Source organism: Melanerpes formicivorus, unplaced genomic scaffold, assembly GCF_026170545.1.
Source record: "Melanerpes formicivorus ecotype bairdi unplaced genomic scaffold, bMelFor1.0.p_v2 SCAF_2, whole genome shotgun sequence".
NCBI classification, from domain to species: domain Eukaryota; kingdom Metazoa; phylum Chordata; class Aves; order Piciformes; family Picidae; genus Melanerpes; species Melanerpes formicivorus.
This window is the reverse complement of record NW_027142354.1, coordinates 32674487-32698906: the sequence shown is the minus strand read 5'-3', so window position 1 is coordinate 32698906 and position 24420 is coordinate 32674487. Positions and strand designations below refer to the sequence as shown.

At 42.7% G+C, this 24420-nt stretch overlaps 2 protein-coding genes across 5 annotated transcripts in view; one reads left to right on the top strand and one right to left on the bottom strand.

Annotated features, from left to right (window-relative positions):
- The window catches only part of AKT3 (AKT serine/threonine kinase 3), a 154146-nt gene extending 137742 nt beyond the window's left edge, over positions 1-16404 (top strand). For all 4 annotated transcript variants that reach the window (XM_068155504.1, XM_068155495.1, XM_068155515.1 and 1 more), the window contains 2 exons: positions 6185-6287; positions 10023-16404. In XM_068155504.1, the coding sequence (XP_068011605.1) occupies positions 6185-6287; positions 10023-10108 (189 nt within the window). In that variant the 3' untranslated portion in view covers positions 10109-16404. The remainder of the gene's footprint in view (positions 1-6184; positions 6288-10022) is intronic.
- SDCCAG8 (SHH signaling and ciliogenesis regulator SDCCAG8) overlaps positions 16383-24420 on the bottom strand; it is a 117937-nt gene continuing 109899 nt past the window's right edge. Inside the window, 2 exon segments of the mRNA XM_068155484.1 lie at positions 16383-16717; positions 22827-22908. Coding sequence (XP_068011585.1) covers positions 22858-22908 — 51 coding nt within the window. The 3' untranslated portion in view covers positions 16383-16717; positions 22827-22857.

Here is a 24420-nt window from a genome sequence, read left to right as displayed (position 1 = left end):
CATAGTGTTTCTCACACACTGTTCTTGATAGATGCCAAATGGAAATGCCATTCACTGGAGATAATAAAGACACTAAGAATTTGATATTGCTTCTGCTGTCATTTTCAACATCAAGCTTTGGAAATGGCCAGGGCAGATTCGGCTTGATAAATAAGCGTGAAATTGGATTTTTGTCTCCAACATCAACTCTCATATAGTCACTTAATCCACACAGACATTTGACTTCAGTTTCTTTATTTGTGTACACACACATACATATCTGTGCATATGTGTGTGTCATGCATAAATGCAGAAAATCTGGATTTCTGGTCCTTAGAATAGATTGTCAGGTGCTGGAGGTGCAGGCTTCTTTCCGGTTTGTGTGTGTTCTGCCTGAATTTGCCTGGATGCCTAGAGGAGGAATGTTGTCCTATGGCACTTGAGACAGAGCAGTGTGATTCTCTCACAGACTGAGAGGGACTGTGCTTAACAAAAGCTCATCTTAGTCCTTTTGGACACAGGTTACTGGGTTGTGCCTTGCAGTGCTCACATTACTCTTGGATTTTCTGATTTCTCAGGTCAGAAGTGGGGAAAATCTGGCAATAGCAGCTTGATACCATTACCTTGGGGCACCAAATGTGAAATGCTGCTGACTGTAGAGTGGCATCTTAGTATTGTAAACATCAGAGCTGTAGTTTGTGTTGAGTGTTTTGTTGTCATTCAGTCTCCCTTGGGATGTATAGATAAATTTCTGAGCTCTTTTTCAGGCTCTTGTCAATTGATGTGTTTATCTCTGCAGCAGTTGCACCTTACTTGTCTGCTTCATTACAGCTGAAATTTGTGGAGATTTTACTTTATGTTTTTAAATAAAATCTGGTAATAAATGAACAAAGGTGGCACCTCTCCAGAAAGATGATTGCCAAGTTACTGTAGACAGTCTGATGTACTGGTGTAACAGCTTACACAATCTTACCTTGAATGGTTCTGTCCCCAGTCTTCTGAACATGGTGCTGAAGTACCAGGCCCCTCTGTGTACACTTGCATGCATCATTCATACCATACTCTGTGCTTCTGCTTTGTCTGAAAAGTTGCTAGGAAAGGATTTTTTACTGCATTTCTCTTATTTTCTTCTGGAGGTGATGCATGAGCTCTGTACAGGTTCCTTATTTCTTGGCAAGAATTATTTTGGAGGTTTTTTTCCCATTGGAACTGGAACCATAACTTGCAAGTATCCCAACAATTATATGAAGGTCAGAGAAAGAATTTATTTGAGGGAGGAGGAAGTGTGCCTTTTGTGGCGGATCATAAGTCTGAAGTGGGATATCCACAAGATTTCATTCACAGTTGGTTTGGTGTTGGTGGGGTAGTGGAGACAAAAGGGAGTGATCCCCAGTTCTGGCTGTCCTCATAGCTGTGATGGTGGAAATGATGCTGTGAGGGAAGGAGGCAAAGTATATGGCAATAATTAAGTCATTCTTGCTGCTTTCTGTTGAGCTGTATCTGTGCATCTTAATTTCAGTCACTGTTTCCTCTTTTCCACAGGCTGCAGGTGATGGCTGGTCTGTGTGTGAGCATATCTTGTATAGATGTCAGCATAAGCTCTTGAGGAGAGTGTCATGGTTGCAGGATTTGTTTTTGCAGTCACTGAAGTTTCTGACTGCTTTTCATGTGCAATTGCTGCTTGTAATTGCACTACACTGTAATTACGTTGCACTGCTTGTAATGTACTGGCCGTCCTCACATGCTGAAAAGCAAGTGCAAGGAACAGGGCTGGCCAGCATGAATAGAGACATTTACTTGCAGCTAAGGGGAAAAAAGGAGTTTATGGTCATTGGAATATGGGGCAGGCCACCTATGAAGTTGTTGTGAAGCTGTGCAAGGAGAAAATTAGAAGGGCCAAAGCCCAACAAGAAATCAGTCTGGCTTCAGCTGTTAAAGACAGCAAGAAATATTTTTTACAATGTATTAGCAACAAAATGAGGACTAAACAGAATCTCTGTCCTTTACTGGATGCAAGGGGGAATACAGTGGTCAAGGATGAGGAAAAGGCTGAGGTACTCAGTACCTTTTTTGCCTCAGTCTTTAATAGTAAGACCAATTCTCCATTGGATACCCAGCCTCCTGAGCTGGAAGATAAGAATGGGGAGCACAATGAAGCCCCTGTAGACCAAGAGGAGATGGTTAGTGACCTGCTGCACCACTTTAAGCATATGTAAGTCTGTGGGGCTGGATTGCATACACCCAAGGGGACTGAGAGAACTGTTGGAAGTGCTCACAATGCCATTTCCCATCACTTATCAGCAGTCCTGGCTAACTAGGTAGGTCTCAGTTGGCTGGAGGTTGTTGAATGTGAGTTCCCTGTACAAGAAGGGCTGTAAGGAGGATCCAGGGAACTGTCAGTCAGAGTTCAGTGCCAGGGAGGATCATGAAGCAGATCATCCTCAGTGCCATTATGCAGCACGTGCAGTGCAACCAGGTGGTGAAGCTCAGTCAGCTTGATGAAGGGCAGATCCTGCTTGATGAACCTGATCTTCTGTGACAAGATGACCCACTTAGTGGAAGAAGGAAAGTCTGTGGATATTGCTTTATCTAGACTTTAGTGATGTAGTTGACACTGTCTCCCACAGTGTCTTCCTGGAGTAACTATTTGTGGCTTTGTTGGGTGAACACTTCTTTCTGGCTGCATGGACAGGCATGAAGGGTGGTGGTGAATGGAGTTAAATGCAGTTGATGGGTCATCACAAGTGATGTTCTCTGGGCTCAGTATTGGTATTGATCTTTAATAAAGATCTGAATGAGGAAATAGAGTGCACTCTCAGTAAATCTGTAGATGACATTAAGTTGGGATGGAGTACTGATCTGCTGTAGAGCAGGAAGGCTCTACAGCGGGACCTGGACAGGTTGGATTGGTGGGCTGGGGTCAATTATATGACATTCAACAAGGCCAAGTATTGGATCCTGTACTTAGGTCACAACTACCCCATGCAGTGCCACAGACTTGGAGAATAGTGGCTGGAAAGCTGGCAGAAAAAGATGCAGAGATGTTAATTGACAGCTGGCTGAATATGAGTCAGCAGTGTCAGACAGATGTCAAGAAGGTCAATAGCATCCTGGCCTATATTGGGAACAGTGGGACCAAGGAAGTGATTGTCCCCCTGTGATCAGCACTTACAGGGCTACACCTTGAGTACTGAGTTCAGTTTTGGAGTCCTAGTACAAGGAGCACATTGATGTGCTGGACTGGTTCCAGAGAAGAGTCGCAAAGCTGGTGAAAGGGTTGGAGAACAGGTTTCATGAGGAGTGGCTGAGGGAGCTAGGGTTATTTAGTCAGGAGAAAAGGAGGCTGAGGGGAGACTTAATTGCTCTCTGCAACGACCTGAAAGGAGGATGTAGTGAGGTGGGTGTCAGTCTCTTCTCCATAGTAACAAATGATAGGATGAAAGTACATGGTCTCAAGTTGTGCCAGGGAAAGCTTAGATTGGATATTAATAGAAATTTCTTCACTGAAAGGGTTATCAAACACTGGCATATGCTTCCTAGAAAGGCAGCTGAATCACCATCCCTTGAGGTGTTTAAAAGAGGCAGAGATGTGGTGCTAAGGGACATGGACATCAGCCAAGATGAAAAAATTCCTGCAAAGAAGAAAGAGAAGAGGAGGAGAAGAAAGAAAAAAAATGGGCTGGGAGCTATCCCTGCTGAGATTGCTGCTGATCCAGAGCTAGCCAAGTACTGGGCACAATGCTACCGACTGTTCTCCTGCTTCGATGAGGGAATTAAACTAGACAGAGAGGGTTGGTTTTCTGTAACTCCTGAGAAGATAGCTGAGCACATTGCTGTCCGTGTCAGTTGCTCATTCAACTGCGATGTCATAGTGGATGCATTCTGTGGGGTTGGAGGAAATGCCATTCAGGTTGCCTTGACCTCCAAAAGAGTGATCGCCATTGACATCGATCCCGAGAAGCTCAGCCTGGCACGCAACAACGCAGAGGTGTACGGCGTGGCAGACCAGATAGAGTTTGTGTGTGGAGACTTCATGGTACTGGCTGCTGACCTGCAGGCAGATGTTGTGTTCCTCAGTCCTCCCTGGGGAGGGCCTGACTATGCCACTGCTGAAATCTTCGATATCCAGACCATGATTTGCCCAGATGGATATCCTTTCAAAGTGACACCTTGTCAGTTTGGGTCAGGTGTTTTCCTCTCTTCCTTCTTCTCTTGACACGGGCTTTGCATGTCCAGATGGCTGACAGAAGGGCAATGAGGCTGGTGAGAGGTCTCCAGCACAAGCCCTGTGAGGAGAGGCTGAGGGAGCTGGGGTTGTTTAGCCCAGAAAAAAGGAGGCTCAGGGGAGACCTTATTGCTCTCTACAGCTACCTGAGAGGAGGTTGTAGCTGGGTGGAGGATGGTCTCTTCTCCCAGGCAACCAGCACCGGAGCTGGAGGACACAGTCTCGAGCTGCACCAGGGAGGTTTGGGCTTGGGGTGAGGAGAGGGTTCTTCCCAGAGAGAGTGGTTGGCCATTGGAGTGTGCTGCCCAGGGGGGTGGTGGGGTCACCATCCCTGGAGGTGTTCGGGAGGGGATTGGATGTGGCACTTGAAGCCATGGTTTGGTTGTCAGGAGGTGTTAGGTATTAGGTAATAGGTTGGACTTGATCTCTGAGGTCTTTTCCAACCTGGCAGAGTTAGGTAATGGTTGGATTCAATGATCTTAAAGGTGTTTTCAAACCAAAATAATTCTGTGATTCCATGTCCAGGATATGAAAGGCACTGCTGGGAGACAGATGAATCCTACAACACCAGTGACATAAGCTTTCATTGAGTTCCTCCTTTCTACTTACGGCCTGGGGTTCCATGTGTTTTACTTGTTTCACTTCCCCAGACAGCTGAGCTTCTGCCTTGAAGTTTCATCAGCTGACTTACTGCATATTATCAATAAACAGTTTTCTATTAAGTCTAGCTACTGAGCATCGAATTGGAGCACCAACTGCCTCCCATCATCTCTGATCAAAGAATTTTATTTTAATGGTGCTTTCTGTACCCGATTCAAATTATTATTGTAATTATTTGTTCCTTAAGAGCCATTTAGATCTCTGCTTCTCTTCCAAAAAGGTTTCCATAACCATTACTATTTCATGTGGATGAAGAGAATAAGGAGATGACCTAAAGTTGTAGTTAGCCACGTTCATTTAATAAAAAAGGGAAACCAAACCAAAAGCCCGAGTAAACGAGCAGTCAGCCAGTAAGCTTTCGTGGAAGAAAGTTGTCAGCAAATGCATTATTGTTTTCCTGTCCAGTTGCTCATCCATACATTGCTATATATTATGATCATACCCTGACCTTTCTCTTGTGTTTCATTAACAATTTTGATCTAAATCACAGTTCTTAAAGACTGCAGTGAGTGTTTTGTCCTTCTCTTCACAGAGCAGTTGTAGCATGAAAGATCTCTGGTTTACTTAAAAGCAAGAGTGGTTTGTTCTACTGGACATGTCTTTTGCTCCACTGGAAAGTCATTGTTTCTTGTCCATGACATGAGAAAAGGGAAAATTTTTCTTAAGCTTGTATTTTTTTAAAAATTTATCTAATGTTTACTTCAGTTGCTGAAAGCTGTGGATGTGCAGTGGTGGCCACAACAATGTACACCGTGTATTGTAAATGGTGTCTGGTGCATTGAACTTGGTGAGGGGAGGGGATTTAACAGCAGCCTTGCTCCCTTTGCAATGGGTAAAAGAACAAATTAGTTGTTTGGTGTTGGTGGTCTGGAATTGAGGAGAGAGATAATATGAGCAAGTTCTGATGACATCAGTGAGCCATAATGTAACCTATTATACAGAAACTGATACACAGGAGAGGTGCTCTAGCCCTCCAGTCATCCTCATGGCCCTTCTCTGGGCATGTTCCAGCACATCCAGATCCTTCCTGTAATAGGGGCTCCAGAAGTGGACGCAGTACTCCAGGTGGGGTCCTGCCAGAGCGGATGATACTGGGAATGTTGTTGTGCTGTGATATTATCTAGATTCTGAACTAGTATTTTTGGGATTGACTCTAGGGGCTTCTGTCTCTTACTAGAGGCTAGCTACTCACAGCCATGTCTTCACAGACCTACTAGTTTGATCTGGAGTGCAGTAAAAAGAACTTACCTGTTTTCCTGGTAGTAATTTGGCTGATGTAAGGTATAGTAATTTCATCTTGGTCTTTTTGTTCCCTTTCAGCTTGTACCTCCTTTTAAACCTCAAGTTACATCTGAGACAGACACCAGGTATTTTGATGAAGAATTTACAGCTCAGACTATTACAATAACGCCGCCTGAAAAATGTAAGTCAGAAATTATGCATAAGCATAACTTAGAACCAATCAGTTTATCATGAAGCGCTGTGGAAGGTTTTTTCTGTTTGAATGGAAAAGCTATTATCATTGTTGCTAATAACAAAGTTCACATGGAAGTGTGTAAGAGTAACTCTCAACAACAGTGCTCTTTTAAAAGAGTTAAGTACAAAGTAAGGAGCAATTATAAAGCCTAGAATATTCAATCACTATATTGGGTCCCAGGGATATTTTTGGTGTGGTTTTGTTTTTCTGGGGATTGTTTGGGTTTTCTTTTAAAATAAAACACCAGCTTCAAATGTTTCTGGTTGGCAGTCAAGGTCCCAGTTCTACTTGTAAGATACTTGGAACATGGACCCTTCTTTAAGGATGTGGACACTGCTGGTGGCCTCAGTAGGTTCTCTAGGTTTAGTGAGTTAGGTGTATTTTAAAATACTTTGAAGACCAAAAGAAGAAAAATAACCCAAAAAAGCTGGGAAAAAAGCACTGCTAGAGATAAGTGGATGTCTCTTTTGTAGATATTCATTACCTGAAAATGAAATTTCCTATCAAGTCCTATGCTTCATCAGAGCTCTTAAAGGAAGTTATTGATTTAGATGTAGCTGCTGCACTGACCTATGTAACAAAATAGATATTTCTATATATTTTACTGTTTATTATCTTGGGCAGTGGTATCTTCAGACACTGCTGTACCTTATTTACAAAGTATACTTACAGATTCTGGTATTCAGTTGTGAGTGCTACATTTCACATATGAAGACAGTTAAATGATTTAAGCACAGATCTCAGAATTTCCAATGCAGCAATTCAAATTGGAAATAAAGGTTCTGTGATCTGTTGTTTCCCACAAGAGGATTCTGTAGCAGATTAGCCAGGTACTCATGACTTGCTCCTCTGTCCGATACCTTCCCAGATGCCATGACTACAATTTGAGCAATTCTTGGCTCAGAGAGGGCTAGGAGCCTCTCTCCTCCTGTACCCAGTTCACAGTCTGGAGCTTTCCCTTGGCTCAGGGAGGACTAGGGGACCTCTCGCTTTTGCGTGCTCTATCACTGGGTTATAGCCTTTCTGTGGCTCTTCTGAGACTCAGTTCTTGGAACTATTTCCTTTCTGCCTTGATCCAGATGCAAGATCTGGGCATAGTTGTTGCCTATTAGGACAGTCTCTTCAGCTGCTACTCTGGCAGCATTTGGCTCTTGTCTTTTTTTATGGTAAGAACAAGGCCTAGGTGTAGTTCATCTGCTAGGGCAAGGCCTTCAGCTGCTACTCTGGCAGCATGTGGCTCTTGTTGCTTGCTGGATGAGAATAAGGCAAGTTGCCTGACATCTTGGCTGGTTTAAATACTGTCCCAAGACAGTTAATGCCCTTTGGTAACAGACAAAACTGATAATTGAACCTATAGGATGGGGCATATCCAAATATGGCCAGGGACACACACAGTTCACAGGTGTGCTACAAGGTTAATTACATGTGCTGCACATTTGCCTGGACCATCTGGACCCCAGGAAGTGTCCAGGTTTGCACACTCACAAGTGCTTAACCCATTGTCTGGGTTAGGGCATGTTTTAGGGTTTGACCCTTCAGGATAACCTTGCACAGAGTTTCTTTGTTGGAGTGTTCTACTATGCACACAGAAATCACGATCTGATTGGCTTAACAGTTACTTACCAAGCCAGAGCAGCTAAAATCTTGCTGCTGAGTTCTTGAATAAATTTTCTTTATAAGTAAGATTGTTATTTTAATGTTTTTAATTGGAGGATGGGAAGGAAGATTACAAAGGCAAACGTAGAGGCTTCAATTAAGATTGATCAGCCTTTCACAGAGCTAGTTCATTTTTAGGGTGTTTTTAGGATTCCCAGGCTTGGGTGCAGTTTTTTATTGGTATATGGTTCTGGAGTATTTTCTGGATTTTGCATTTTTAGTGTTTGAATAGTCATTTAAGTGATTTCAAGTCTTCCTGCTGTGAAAAATACAAACCTTTCTTCTTCCATTTAGCTTTATAAAAATTTGTTTGTATTTGTAATTTGAACAAATTTTGCTAAAACTTGACTTAATTTGGAGTCTGTTGATTCAGTATCATAAACTCCAGATCTCTCGAAACATCACACAGGCAGTGACAATGGCTACTTATTCATCTAAGGTTGAAGCAATACAAAGTATGTTTTTGCTGCAAAGACTTAATCTTTAAATTCATTGAATTTAAAGCAGGTCATCAGTGTCAATGCAGGGAAACAACCTACTGCCTAAAGTACCTATCATGGCCTCTGTTACTGGTATGGCTACTGCAGCATGAAACTTAGCATGGGCTGGAGGCCCACCCCAGTCATAGGAAAGATAAAATGAGAGGTGCTGACCAGCAGCAGCACAGAGATAGCTGCAGCATGGCTGATGTGGGAAGCCCTCCCACATCATGCTGTGGTAAGCAGCATCACCGGCAGCACAAAGGTGAATCTTATCATGTCAGGTAGATGTGGAAAATTGCAGCCTTTTTTAGTGCACTGCAGTGGCTCAAGGACCACATGGGATTTTCCTTTTTCTGGGTATTGCAAGAGCAAATTACTTTTAATTCTTTTACTTTTGAAATCTACAAGTAATTGTGTTATCTGCAATGTGATATCACCTCGGCCTGAAGTGATTATGTGAAAAGGGGTTAAAATGTGTTTCAGGGATGGAGGGTTGGAAACTGGGCATCAGAAAGTTACCATTGAAATTACAGAAATAATTTTCATGCCATTTAGGCCAGTTATTTATACATCAGAGTTTTACAAATGCTAAGTGAATACTGAAACTGTGTCTTGTATCTACAGCAATGAAACTGATAGCAAAAAACCCCAGGCTCTGTACAGTAACCTACTTTAAATTGACAGTGTGAAAGGGAGATGGTATTTGAACTTCCAGAACTGAGAGGCACTGTTGAAATCAAGCAGACTAATCATACCAGTTGCTCAGAGCTGCGTTGGCCCTAATTTTGATATGTAGATATGAAGATACAAGAGATCTATCATTCTGAAAGGTTGCATCAGTAGAGTAACAGTTTCAATAGGAGTCTTTAAGGATAAGCAGTGTTAAAAAATCCATGTGAGAATGTAGATCCAAATTCTGACAGTTAGGCAACATCTGGTGCTTGGTTTCCATTGGCAATGCAGGAATTATGTAAATAAAAATATTTATGAATTTGGCTTAGTCCTTGTTTCCACTGATCCCAGTAAATACTGTAAAAAATAATTCACTGAAAAATAATACTTAAGAACTGAAACACAGAGAGCCTGCACAAATTGTTAATTTTGTAGCTGCTTTTCCTTTTAGCATCCTTCAAAGTGGAGAAATATTTTAATAGACCTACATTAAGATTGTGATTTCCTGAACTCAGCTTCGGAAACAATGAAAACTGTCTGCTTCAATCAGCAATTGTCTTCCATGATGCTAGAAGCTGTGTGTGCTGGCATGTTTTGATTAGCCTACAATGGGCAGTAAAGATTGAAGTTCTCAGGTGGACAGCCATAATAAAACAAACCACCAACCCTCCCTGAAATTAATGATGACTTACTGAAAAGATACCCTTTCAGTGAGCATCACTCTGCAATATGAGCATAAGCTTGCATGACCAGTGTCTTACTTTGAGTCTTTACCTTCAGCATTGAACCCTGAAAGATGTACTGCATATCAGGTGCATAATAGTATTTTGCTGCAAATATAATGACGTTTGGAAATTCTCCCTTCATGCAGATGACGAGGATGGTATGGACTGCATGGACAACGAGAGGCGGCCGCATTTCCCCCAGTTTTCCTACTCTGCAAGTGGACGAGAGTAACTTTTTTGTTCTGCTGCTTCACTCTCATCTTAGGTTTATCACTGAAAATGATTCCTGAACATCACCACCAGTACTAGATACTATTGTAAGATAGCAGGGGCACTTTCAGAGACCATTCCAAACTGAACAAGTTTCTTTCCCAAACCTACCTAAAATCCATGTTGGTTTTGCATGAAATATGAGATTTTCTCTACTATGCTCCCCTGCTGTTGCTGCTGCCCACAGTCTCAGTACAATAGCAACATACATCAAGAAGTTACTACTAGTTTCTTTGGAGGTAGATGACTTGATTTCAGCATTGTACACTTTGTGCACAAGTAGTCATCTATTTTTCCTCACAGTGGAGGCTAAACAAAAAAAAATTGTATTGGTCCACCTTCTCTTCTTCCAGAAGACGAATCAAAATTGTTGTTAGTCTGAACAGACTAGCCTGTAATGTTTTCTTGCATCTGTTCGTGCTGGTTAGAATAAGGAAACATAGGGGTGGTGATGTACATATGCAAAGTTTTTGTTAGGCATATCATTACTTGAAGCAGGTCTCTGTCATTAACATCTGGCTGGAATTTGGGAAATGTTTGAGGACTTAAACTGTTGATATATATAAATATAAATATATATATATATATATTATTTTTTAATTACTGTTGGATACTACAGAAGACGCAGAAGGGCTGGGCTTTCCCAGCCTGCCACTTAGAACTTCCAGGTTCATGTGCAATCATGGAGAGTCGAAAATTATACATGCAAGAAATGAAGGCATAAAAGCAGCAGTTCAAGTTGTTTAAGGGTCTTATAATTTGCACCAGATAACATCTTTCTCATGCTTTTCTTTTTCTTTCATGATATACATCACCTCTGATGGCTGAAGAATGTAGACAGGCATAATGGTATTGCTTCTCACCAAAATGTGTGCACCAAGGTAAACAGGTGTTTGCCTTACTCATTTTTGATTTGAGTTTGTGAATTAGCCTTTTCTCCAGGTGTTTAACTCTGAATATTCCTTTTCTTTGTCTTTTTTTTTTCCTTCTTTTTTTTGTTGTTGTTGTTGTTATACTGCAGTAGTATTTATTTTTAGAGAGAAGGATTGTATGTGTCATGTTTGCAAATGCTGCTTACATCTTAGATAGAACAGACTAATAGCAGTTAATTTTGTAATATATGGAAGGACTGTACAAGCTGAAGGGAATAATGCACTTTTCTCCCACGTGGAAATTTTAACAAGCCTCTGAAATTGTACATACTGCTTAGAATGAAGTGCTGTCTTTTAATTGTTTGGCAACAGAGGTGAGGAATTCCAACTTTATGTGTCAAAGGGTTAAAAACAAGCAGACAAAAAAAGCTACATCTTGTGCTGCATTGAGGATAAATGTAATATAAGAGCCTGACAGCACAGCAGAAGATTTCTGTTCTATATGAAGGAATTGCATTTGAACAATGAGACCACAGTGATTACAAGAAAAGCACTTTAATAATTAGTAAATTTCCGGGATGAGCCATTCTCAAAAAAGGTTTGCCCTCAATCAAAAGAGTCCTGAAACCCAGCATGCTACATGTAACCGTGGTACTGCATTGAATTTAAAACATCACGAGAGCCACCCCACTGATGATTGGAAAATGTCTTTCCATTTCCGAAGATCTGTATCTGACAGAACGTGTGCATAACCTTAGCTTTGATCTGCAGCAATGATAATCTTAATAATAAACCCTTTGGTGCTAGGAGTCAGGAGGTTGTGCAGTGCAGTGATAGCGTGTACCTGCCCTTGCTAACGACATCTGCAAGCCCTGACTCCGTGGGATTATCATTCTAAGTATCTCTGCGTTTGGATCTTGTTAGCTCCCATGAGAACTGTGATATTGTGGAGTGTTGCCAGTTGTGTTGTGTGAGTGAGAAGATGAGTCTGAAAAGAGAGATGTTCCTATGCTGATGCCTTAGCCTCTTGATGCAAAGAGCTGAGTGCCCTAGCATGAAGCCCACTGCTGGCAGTGCACGTGCTGGGACGGTCAAGGGGTAGATGGGCATTTTAGCAAGGCAGCTAAAGACGCAGACTAATTTAGACAATTTTTCATGTTTCATGTTTTCTCTTTAGCAGTGGATGGATAATCAGTCAGAAATGTATCATGATGTACATTCTAAGTACATAGGATCTCATCCTGTAACACTAAACATGTGTAGAGATTATCCCTCTACAGGAAGGAGCACAGCAAATGTGTTGCAGGCCTGTCCTGCACCAGCGAGTGGCATAGAGGCGTCTACACTGACAGAGTGATTGACTGAAATAACCGAATACTTTATAGATGGGCATTAATTAGTTCTCTGCAAAGGCCTCATACTTAGGGGCTAGAACTATGGTGATTCAAAATCTGTGTTACAGGCCTGTGTTTTTCCCCTTATGTTTTCAGCTTGTAATAGCAATAAGTTTCTTGACACAGGGCACCTCTAGCTAATGACCAACTGGCACTGTGCCTCTGGCCAGCCGTTCCTCTCATGCAGAAGAAACCCTGTGATTATTAGCTCACTGTCACGTAGCTAGTTAGAATGCAGTTTGCAGTAAATATCTGTCAGTGAATTATTTGAAAACCTTTTAAGACTTCACTTTGTATTGTAGTGCCTGCCTTCCAAAACATTGTTGATCAAGTTTATGCCACAGAGAGAGTCAGCAGCCACTTTGTGCTGCCCATGGTTGGGGGGAATCTCCCTCTTACCAGCTGAAAGACAGATGGGCAAGCACTGCTTGGTGCTGAGAGAAACTTTTTAAGCTCTTCTTTTGCTGTTTGCAGTCATGGTTGGATTTGGACAGGATGTGATGGCTGGTTACCTCGGTGAGCCTTTCAAGCACAGTACATTTCAGACTTTGACTCCAGCTTGTACTGACTTCCATGACATACAGTATGCCCTCTTGTACTGCAGCCATCTTGGAGGAAATAGGTCATTTCTGTTTGGATTTTGGCAGTTTTGCACACAGCTTCGCTTTCCACACTAATCCATCTTCCAGTACATTCCTGTTGCTTAAAGAACATTTATTCCGGTATTGTTTTGTGTTTTTTTTCCATCTTTACTTGCGGCTTCTTAAAGCTGACTGTTCTTGCAGGGGCCATGTGCTTCTCCTAGAGTACAAAAGTAAGGTCTTACCTTACTAACTGCAGGGTCTATATATTACACCTCAATGTACACACTTTGCTGCTACTGTTTGTACTGTCTACAGTAGAATTTCCTTATCTTGCTCCTGGTAGTGCATTACAGGCAAGCATGAAATGTAAAGTATTTATTTAAATAAAAACCTCTAAATTGGTAATTGAATTACCTCCCTGTAGCTTTAGAGTTTGTGACATTTCTTGACCTTGCTAGTTCTTTCATTAGATCCACGCAAGATCTAGTCATATGATTAAGGATATTAAGCAGACACGACCACAAACCCAAGAAACCATATTGCTGTTGGTCATACTTAAACTGTTTATTTCCTTAAGTATATGACCCACAAGGATGTGAAATAACTACAGGAAACTGTTTTTGTACACTGTACATCCTTAGTATTTTTACACGTATATGATAGGGATGCACATTATTTTCCTTCGTACAGACAGCTTAAATAAAGCACTATGTCAATCTGCTACTTCTGTGGTTTTTAATGCTAATTTGTTCTGGAGGTTTGTAAATATATATATATGTGTGTGTGTGTATGTGTGTGTGTGTATATATATATATATGTTCAAGCTTGCCACAAAGGACGTATTTTTTTATATCTGCACATTACTATTGGATATCTTAGAGGGTAAAATTCCTAAGTTGTTCTGTGTCAGAAAGAAAAACTGAAATGAGAAGGCTATATTGCAGATTACAAAAGATTTCTCAAGTTTTGGGTTAAATATTTACTTCATATTTCAAAGCAATTTTATATAGGTTAGCTGTTTGATTCCTGAAATGCACAAAGAATTTAATTTCTTCTTACGAGAAAATGTACATCGTTATTTTTTTATCACTGTATATATAATGATCTGTGCATGTTTAGTTACGAGTTTTATTTGCTGTGAAGTCCTAGTGATAATTGTAAATTGCTGTGACATGTTTTGAATACTGGGTGATCAGTTTCAGCTTGTAAATGATTAAGTTACAGTATTGTCAAAAGAAACAACAACCGAGTTTTTATGACTAAGCAAGATGTATCTGTGCTTTGGAGTGAGGCTATTTCCATACAGGTGGTTCATGTTAACTCTACAAGGTTTATGTCACTTGTAAATTTGGGTTACACTTTTTAAAATGATGATTGCACAGGGCTACATTCGTGTCAGAACACCCACAGTTTAAGTGATTTGTCATCTAGTGCAATTCATACCCTCCCGGCCCATAGCTAGGTAACGTGTTAGAGTAAGGAGAGAGAAAAATGGGAAGGTGAGAGTTGCAGGGCACTTTGTGGTGGGACTCTTTGAAGCCCTCAGAGGCCTGATCCAGGGCTATCTGAACCAGCCAGTAAGGAGGGCTGAGTGTTCCTAAAGCATCTGCCATCGGAGTTTCAGCTCAGTTCTCAGACATGAACTCCCCGAAGAGAGATGCTTCCTCAGGGTCGTTCCCTGCCACCACCTTTTATTGTTTCCTCCTCCACCTCGTAATAGCAAAGAGCATGAGCCAGTGGCACTGGGACAGTCAGCAGGACTTGGCTGCAGCAGCGGCAGGACTGTTTGGTCAGGCTACCCCCCATGTCACAGGATCTTGCTCTGGCTGCACATGTGGGAGCTCCTGGATTTGATTACCTGCCCTGGTGCTTGTAAACTTTGTAAAACTAAGCTTCTTTATGCCTAAGTATAGAAGGTGGAGGGGGATGGGTCATAAGGCAGGTAGACCTAGTACTGTCTATGCTTAATGACTAATTGCTACAAAGTAGAGTAGCTGCTGCAGAGAAATTGACTCATTCTAGACTGCCATCATAATGAATTGAGGATACACCTGGGAAGAGTATGAAAACCTCCTTCCAGCTGTGTATACTCACAGCCCAGGATGCTTTGTTGAAATCAAACATGTATGTGCTCACAGGTGGCTGACAGTGGTGCTCTGCACACAGCCACCAGAAGCCACCTGGTAGGTGTGGCAGGTTCAGCAAGGTTGAGGGTCCAGCCGTGCCACAGTCTGGGGCATGGCAACTCCAGGATCTCAGTGAAACCTAAGCGATGGGAGTAGGTGCCCAAGTTCCTTTATGCATAGAGCCTGTAGGCACTTTCTCCTGTTCAAATATAGATTTGTGCTGTGGAATAATAAAAAATAAACTTAAGAAAGAAGTTTGCATATTCCTACATTTATAAATGTATATTCATACCTGTGTAACCATCTATAAAGTAGTGAGACTTAACAAATTGTCAGCCTGATTACTGTGAAAAACCCAGAGAGCATGCCTACCAGTGACATGGTTTAAGCTGGGTATTGGCATACTGAGGAAACGGTTCAGGGAGGCAATGAGATGTCTTTGGCAGTTTAATCTGGCAGGAAATTGGAATAGGGAGGAACCCCCACTTTGAAGTTAGGGCTGTTCCATTAATAATTCTTAAACTACAAGGCCCCACAACAAATGATAACTTACTGCACGTGCTGTTACTCCTATTTTTGTTACACTCTGTGCACATGTTGGCTGAGGTAACTTTATTAATGGGAAACTGTTCTTTGTACTTCCCCCTTCCCCCCCCCCCCACCTTTGCTAGTGCAGTTCTACAACTGCACTAAAGATAACAGATGCAGAAAATGTTTATGTACTTAGTTTATCCGACACTACTTACAAATGATTCAGATAAATTCCTTCTAACACAGGAGGAAAGTAACTTTTTAAAAACCACAAGTGCACAGTTTATCAGGAAAAATCCCTTCCAATGTATCCTCCAAGTGTTTCCAGCTTCAATAATTTGAAGCAATGTTCAGCTGGTGTTCTGAGACTGCTAAAGATTTCTTGGTGGAGAAGTCCAGCATCACCACTTCAGTACAGAGAGCGGGGTTCCATTCTCTTAAAGGCTTTATCCAATGAATGTTTTGAAGGGAAACTTGCTCCACAGAAATTCTTCCACATTACAGGGAATATTTCTCAGTCATTCTTACATTTTTCTGATGGGTAAAAAGTTGTTGGGACTCTCACTTTTATAGTGACAATACCTTGTAAAAATGAAGTACCCAGGGAGATTCTGGTAATGAGTTCATAAACAGAAGCGCGGCCTGCTTGGAGGACAGAAACAATCCCCCTTTTCCCTCTTACCCATACACCTGTTATCCCTTGAATTCAGAAGGGCAGAAGAAAGAAAGTAAGAATCCAATTACGTTTATTGGTATTTCAGTCTGTAAATAAGATGTTCAATTATAACAATGGATTAAAATATTTTATAAAATATTGTATAAATTATGAATTATGTCCACACTGTGAGAGCTGCTAACATGGGCCTGCAGGCCTCATCTTTTCAGAAAAGCCTCAGCTGTCTTCCTGGAAGTTTGGTTGGCTCTTAAGGTTTCAAAATACTTATGGTTCTGTAGTTAAAAACAAATAGAAAGCTGATTAAATGAGCCAGTAAGTGTGCCTGGTGGCTGCAGCAGTGTCTTCAGGTCTCAGACAAGCCCAAGTTTTGGCCAGGTGCACAGCAGACCTGAAAGATAAAGAGATGGGTACACAAGTGGTCAGGTTTGTATCACACTTCTTGTGCTTCTCATTTCTGTCACTTCAGCCTGCAGCAGGTTCTCAGAAGAGCAATACAGAAGTGGTTAAAGCTGTACAATGTAAACAAGCAATGCTTCAAAGCCTGCCCTTCTAGCAGGTCTGCTGTCCTTGCCTCCTCAGATCAGAAGTCTTACAGGGTAGCAAGAGCAAGAGTTACTTGATTTCTGAAAAACAAGATCTGCATGAGCCTCAGATGTTGTTCCTGGTTAGCAGTAAATAACTGAACTCTTGTTTTGGGGCACGTCTGTGATCCTGCCCCTTCTCCTTTCCAGGAAGGAAGCAGCAGGTTTGTGTCAGAGAGTTTTTACTGTGGTAGTACAGCATGTGTATGGGCTGGGCAGCTGCATCAATCCAGAAAGCTGCTGCCTGATTGCTGGTGGGAAGCCTCTGGTGGAAAGGCTCTTTCAGAGCTTTGAAGCTCTTGTGTGGCTATTATTTGGCCTTCCTCAGTAACACTTCAGGACTGAATTAAGAGCAAGACATCAGGCTCTATTAGAGCTGGGGCAGCTACCTAGAATTAAGCCACTGGAGTTCTAAAATTTGACTATGAGAGATGTAAATTACCTCAGAAATAAAAATAAACTTTCTGCTTTAGTTGGCTTTGTATTAGATGACTAAAAGGGTTTTGCCTTCCCCCCACCCCCTCAGTTGGTAAAGCAGTTAAAAAAGGAGAATTTCAGCCTGACTGAAGTAGGCATTTCTTCACCTGACTACAGCCTTGCCTCAACTGCTTTAAAAATAAAGCACAGATACTGGTAGAGTCTTGGCATACCCCACTACACAACAGCCTGGATGCTAAAGCAGCCACTTAAGATCTGTGGGTCTATGAGTAAAGAGACACAAATCTGTCACTCCTAGCATCCTGGTAATTGGCAAAGAACTTGGTCACTGGACAATCAGGGGCCTTCCCAGTCTTAAAAGTTTCCCCTCCCAACTGTACTTTGGTATATACTCTACAGCACAAATGGCCCAAGTTCCTCCAGACATTCCCTCCTCCCCTCAGTGCCGTTTAACTGCATGGACAGGTATGCTGAAGTGTAAAGAGTTGGAAGTTTTTGTAGCAGCAAAAGCATGGCCATCTGAATGGTCTAATTGCTCTGAGGGCAGAGGAGCCACTAGTTTCTTGTTTGGTTAGAAAGCGCTCAGATGCCTCAATCCTCATTAATGCAGCTGCAAAATGCAGGGTGGAGGGTCAGGAGGGTAGCACCTGTATTACTTCCCTGCTTTGCCCACTGACAAGACTGCCACAGGGGGTATGGGCCTCCTACACCTCCAGGTTCACTATGTGAGCTAAATACCAGGTGATGCAGCATTTGAGGTGTCATGTCAGGGCAGTTAGACATTAACCAGAGGTCTACCTGTATCCATTCCTCATCATCTCTGACTAAATAAACTCCATCAAGGGGGTAAAGGAATGAAGATTTTCTTTTTGCCCGCTTAAAAAACATCCAACCAAACAAAAAATCCAACCCCTGGCTGTGGCATGTCACTGGCTGTTACAAACACCCAGCAGAGGCACTATTTTTGTTCATTTAGACTAAACTAAATAAACCCTTCCCCAATAGATTAAGTAGTCATCAAGGCTCTTGAAGAATAGTTGAGGGTCATGTAATCATGAGCCTGAATCATGTCAACATGAGAGATGGATGGAGCTACTTTATTTCTGGACTAAAGCTCCCTTTTCATAACATCATGAAAAACAAAAGCATTGACAACCAAACAATGGGACATTTGGGAGCACGTGAACTCTGAATGCCCTGCTGGGACCTCACTGAAAATTCATGATGGTTCAAGAAAACAAAACCACTGCTCAGGAACAGCTGTAATTCTGCCTGTACTTCCCACCGAGTGACTACAGCAGTGAGGATGGTTACAGTGACACAGGTGAGTATATTTTACCTTCTGTTTAGAAGGATTTCTGTTCATAGAAAAGCTCACTGTGAAAGACACCTGTGATGAGGGTCATTCTAGTGGCTCAGCCATACAGAGAGCACAGGGCAATCCTGGGTTCCTGCCAGGGAGGGGCTGGCCTGCAGGAGGTTATCTTCAAGGCGTTGAGGCAGAGCAGCAGTGTACCAGGACAACCCTAGCTGGAGGGAATACCCAAGGTCTGTCAGTCTGTGCTCTCACTGGTTAAGCTGGCCAGCACCTCTTTCTGGCAGCAGGGATCAACCAGGACAATGTAGAATAGAACAGAATAGAATAAGAATAGAATTAGAACAGAACAGAATAGAATAGACCAGACCAGACCAGGTTGGAAGTGACCTTCAAGATCATCGTGTCCAACCTATCATCCAACACCACCTAATCAACTAACCCATGCAACCAAGCACCCTGTCAAGTCACCTCCAGTGATGGCGATTCCACCACCTCCCCAGGCAGCCCATTCCAGTGAGCAATCACTCTGTGTAAAACTTCCTCCTGACCTCCAGCCTGAACCTCCCCTGGCGCAGCCTGAGACTGTGTCCTCTTGTTCTGGTGCTGGCTGCCTGGGAGAAGAGACCAACCTCTGCCTGTTTACAACCCCCCTTCAGGTAGTTGTAGAGAGCAATAAGGTCACCCCTGAGTCTCCTCCAGGCTAAGCAGCCCCAGCTCCCTCAGCCTCTCCTCATAGGGCTTGTATTCCAAGCCCCTCACCAACTTTGTTGCCCTTCTCTGGACACGCTCCAGCAAGTCAACATCCTTCCTAAACTGAGGGGCCCAGAACTGGACACAGTACTTGAGGTGTGGCCTAACCAGTGCAGTGTACAGGGGCAGAATGACCTCCCTGCTCCTGCTGGCCACACTGTTCTTGATGCAGGCCAGGATGCCATTGGCCCTCCTGGCCACCCTGCAGGCTCATGTTCAGCCTACCATCGACCAGTACCCCCAGGTCCTCTCTGCCTGGCCGCTCTCCAGCCACTCTGACCCCAGCCTGTAGCTCTGCATGGGGTTGTTGTGGCCAATGTGCAGAACCTGGCACTTGGATGTGTTAAATCTCATGCCGTTGGACTCTGCCCATCTGTCCAGCCTGTCGAGGTCTCTCTGCAGAGCCTCTCTACCCTCCAGCAGATCAACTCTTGCCCCCAGCTTGGTGTCGTCAGCAAATTTACTGATGAAGGACTCAATCCCCTCATCCAGATCATCAATAAAGATGTTAAAGAGCATGGGGCCCAGCACTGATCCCTGGGGGACTCCACTACTGACTGGCCACCAGCTGGATGTGGCACCATTCACCACCACTCTCTGGGCTCGGCCATCCAGCCAGTTCCTAACCCAGCTCAGAGTGCTGCTGTCCAAGCCATGGGCTGACAGCTTGGCCAGGAGTTTGCTGTGGGGGATGGTGTCAAAGGCCTTGCTGAGGTCCAGGTAGACTACATCCACAGACCTCCCCACATCCACCAGGCAGGTCACCTGATCATAGGAGGAGATCAGGTTGGTCAGGCAGGACCTGCCCTTCCTAAATCCATGCTGGCTGGACCTGAGCCCTTGGCCATCCTGTAAATGCTGTGTGATTGCACTCAGGATGACCTGTTCCATGATCTTGCCTGGCACTGAGGTCAGGCTGACAGGCTTATAATTCCCTGGCTCATCCAACCGGCCCTTCTTGTGGATGGGCACCACGTTGGCCAGGTTCCAGTCCTCTGGGACATCTCCAGTGAGCCAGGACTGTTGAAAAATGATGGAGAGCGGCTTGGCCAGCTCCTCTGACAGCTCCCTCAGCACCCTAGGATGGATCCCATCTGGTCCCATGGACTTGTGGGGATCCAAGCGGCTGAGCAGATCACCAACTACCCCATTCTGGAACAGAGGAAAACTATGCTGCTCCCTGGCTCCTTCTGCCAGCTCTGCAGGCCAGCTGTCTGGAAGACATTCTGTCCTGCTAGTAAAAATTGAGGCAAAGAAGGTGTTAAGTACCTCTGCCTTTTCCTCATCCTTTGTTACAACGTTCCCTTCCATGTCCACCAAGGAGTGGAGGTTGTCTCTGCCCTTCCTCTTGCTATTAATGTATTTATAAAAGGACTTTTTGTTGTCCTTCACAGCAGAGGCCAGTCTAAGCTCCAAATGCGCTTTTGCCTCCCTAATTTTCTTCTTACAAGACCTAGCAACATCCTTAAATTTTTCATGGGTTGCCTCCCCTCTCTTCCAAAGGTGATACACCCTCCTTTTTTCCCCTTAGCTCTATTAAAAGTTCATTAACCATCCAGGCTGGCCGTCTGCCCCGGCGGCTCATCTTCCAGCACATTGGCATCGCCTGTCTTTCTTGTCAAATGGATGGATGCTAAGGCAGATTCTGCAAGTGAGGAGCATCCCACCTTTCTGAAACATACCAGGTAGGCAGGGCTGAGATCTGTAGTAACCTCAGTTTGCTATCTTACACACACTTGCATTTTGTACCTGTATAGGTGGGGAGCTAAATATCCCACCCTTCTCATGTGGAGCTGCAATGTAAGGAAGAATTTCAAAGGCAGAAACTTAAAATTTGAATCTTTTGAAAACTTTCAAAGCCAGAAGTGTAATCCCACACAAACTTTTGACTGGCTTTACATGGACCTGAATGTGTTACACTGTATACCTGTGTTACATATTAATGCCATCTATTAAATATTAGTGTAGCAGCCTGACAAACAACCCATGCTATAAGGTCAGGCCATGCTGCCACACCAGTCCTTTTTAGCTCTATGAAAATTAAGAGTGTAAGCATCTTCATCATGTTGTAGGCAGGTTATTCTGAAATAACACTGAGATTCTGTCAGTGATAGGAGATGTAACATTATTATTAAAGTATCTGATTTACTGCTGAGAAAGATGTTTTTGAAGACTGCAGTAGTTGTATTGGTTACTCCTTCAACAAGGCTGCTAAACAGCCTTTTAACTCATGCTGCCTGTGAGGGAATTCAGTGTGTAGCAGGATCTTCTATGATTGCTTTTTTTCATTAAGCTTGTCAGTGCTGTGGCTTTGTTGTTTCTTTTCTCCTCTAGGTCAGCTAGATTAAAGCAAATGATGCAATTTCAAAATCGGAGATTGTAAATTAACCCCCCCCAAACCTAACTCTTATGAGGCAACAGGAACAGCTCTATGTGGTGGTACAGTATCTCCAACAGCACTGCTCCAAATACAATTCTATCTGCTTCCTTCAACATGACACTAATTTTTATGATTTATTACAGAACAAACTGTAGCCTTGCTGAAGAAATAGAGAGGATTCTGCTTTTAACAAATGAGGAGAGGCTGAGGGAGTTGGGGTTGGTTAGCCCGGAGAAGAGGAGGCTCAGGGGAGACCTTATTGTGCTCTACAACTATCTGAAGGGAACTTTTAGCCAGGTGGGAGTTGGTCTCTTCTACCAGGCAGCCAACACCAGAACAAGAGGACACAGTCTCAAGTTGCACCAGGGGAGGTTTAAGCTGGATGTCAGGAAGAAGTTCTTCATAGAAAGAGTGATTGGCCATTGGAATGGGCTGCCCAGGGAGGTGGTGGAGTCACCATCACTGGAGGTGTTTAGGAAGAGACTGGATGGGGTGCTTGTTGCCATGGTTTAGTTGATTAGATAGTGTTGGATGATAGGTTGGACTCAATGATCTCAAAGGTCTCTTCCAACCTGGTTAATTAAATTCTATTCTACTCTATTCTATTCTATTCTCATAAGGAAAATACTATTGGACATGACAGAACTAGCCAATTGCAAATCAAAAGACAAACACCTAGTGATTATCCAGACCATAAAGTACCTACAATAAAACTTAAGTTCTTCTAGAAGTACCCCACCTTGCTAAGAGTTGTATGTTCCCCTTTCTCTCCAATTTCAATCTTTAAAGACTTTTTTCCCAAAAAATACTAGTCTTTGACAGGGAATGCTTCTAAAATGTAAAGTGCTTAAAACAACCCAACCAAATACAAAAAGCTCCAACAATTTCAACCCCTCAAGTATTTCAAACAGTTCTTTTCCCTTTTGTCTTTAAGTATTTGGCAAATTTAACCCACATGTGCAAACAGTTTTATTCCTCCTTTCTTCTCCCTCCCCTCTCCCCCCCGATAGGATATAGAAAAAATACCTACTTCTGCTCGTTCCTCTTGATCCATCAGCCTTTCACTTGGTTCCATCTGGATCCTGTTTGAGCTCTGCATCCCGAATTTTCTCCTGAAATATGCAACTGCAGTTACCAATAGCTTATATTCTAAGGCTCAATAGCACTTTCAGGTTAGTGTAAATCAGATATGATTTATTTCTCCTCCAACTCAACCCCACAAAGTGTTATAAAGGAGGCTGTTGAACGACACAGTAAAATGTGGAGTATAATGTCACTTTCACTTCTGAGCAGCAGCAGTTCTGCAATAGGTATCCTTTCCTGTAGTTAAAATCTCCCATCTATGGTGAACTGTTCTTTAGTTTTCTTAAACCAATTGTCTGATATTCCAGCAGCTCTTTTGGGCTGAGTTCCAGTTCCCAGAGAACCACTGTTGCTTTAAATAGCTGCAAATATGTTTCTAACACTCGTTTTGTAGTAATTTTTTTACATCATTCTTCTCTTCTGAGTGTTCTCAATTTAAAAAGTATCCTCTGGAGCACAATTAACTTGTAAGGAATATAATGGAGGAAGCTTTTGCCAGTCAAGTCTTGGTAGCAGTGTAACATTTGAATGTTTTTTTCCTCTTTTGTATAATTTTTATACTTTTGCCCAACATCATAAAAGCACATCCGCTTCCAGATAAAATAGATTATCAGTGACAAAATCCTGGTGGACCATGTAAAGTCTGTTCACATTACCAAGAGTGCTTCCCTTGTACAGAAATGTTAATTTTCCTTTCTGAATAACCATCTTCTTAAACTCTCTTATGGAGAGCACAGTATGGTTGCCCTGAAATTTGTCAGTAGTTACTACAGGTTGATAACCTTACACCACCTTGAGCTACCATGTTTGTCTATGACAGGAAATGCTGTATAACCAAACACACTGACTTGATTGAAGGCATAACAGAGTATGGATATCATTCTCCTAGCTTAAACATTTACTAAATCCTACAGCTAAAAAGCCTACCAACAGGATTTAAATATTTTTAAGTTCTACAACAACTTGTGTTCTGTTTACTGCTGGCCATGCTACTGGACCAGAGTTCCTGCAGCAAATGCCTTTTGTTACACCTTGTTAACAGAACTCCAGTTATTCTGGGGAAAGTCACTAGTTTGCAAGCTAGAAAGCATTATGATACGGTTGAATTAGTTCATTTAGTCACAAAAAATGGGTTTGATTATTTGGTAGTTCTACTGGAAACCGCATTCTGGGCTTGTTAGTTCTCCTGTTTCATTTTCTGAAACAAGTAAAAGAAAGACAAAGTAAAAAAAAAAATCATGCAGCCCTCTCCCTTATTTCCAAAGCACTGACTGACAGAAGAACAGTGACCAAAGGCAGTAATAGCTCATGCAAAGCCACTGGAAGCAAGAGTCAATCCTGCTAGAGGTGCAGTACAGTGATTAGCGCTCAGACTGACTTCACCTGCACTTGGGTGAGTTGTCACGGAATGGCAGGAAAGATAAATGACTTTAAAAAATATGGGGGGAAGTGGGATGGGTGTGTGTGTGTGTAGTAAAATTCATAAAGTGGTAGGGGAACTTAAGTCTGGAGAATGTCAGCAAACAGCTCAAAGGCATCCA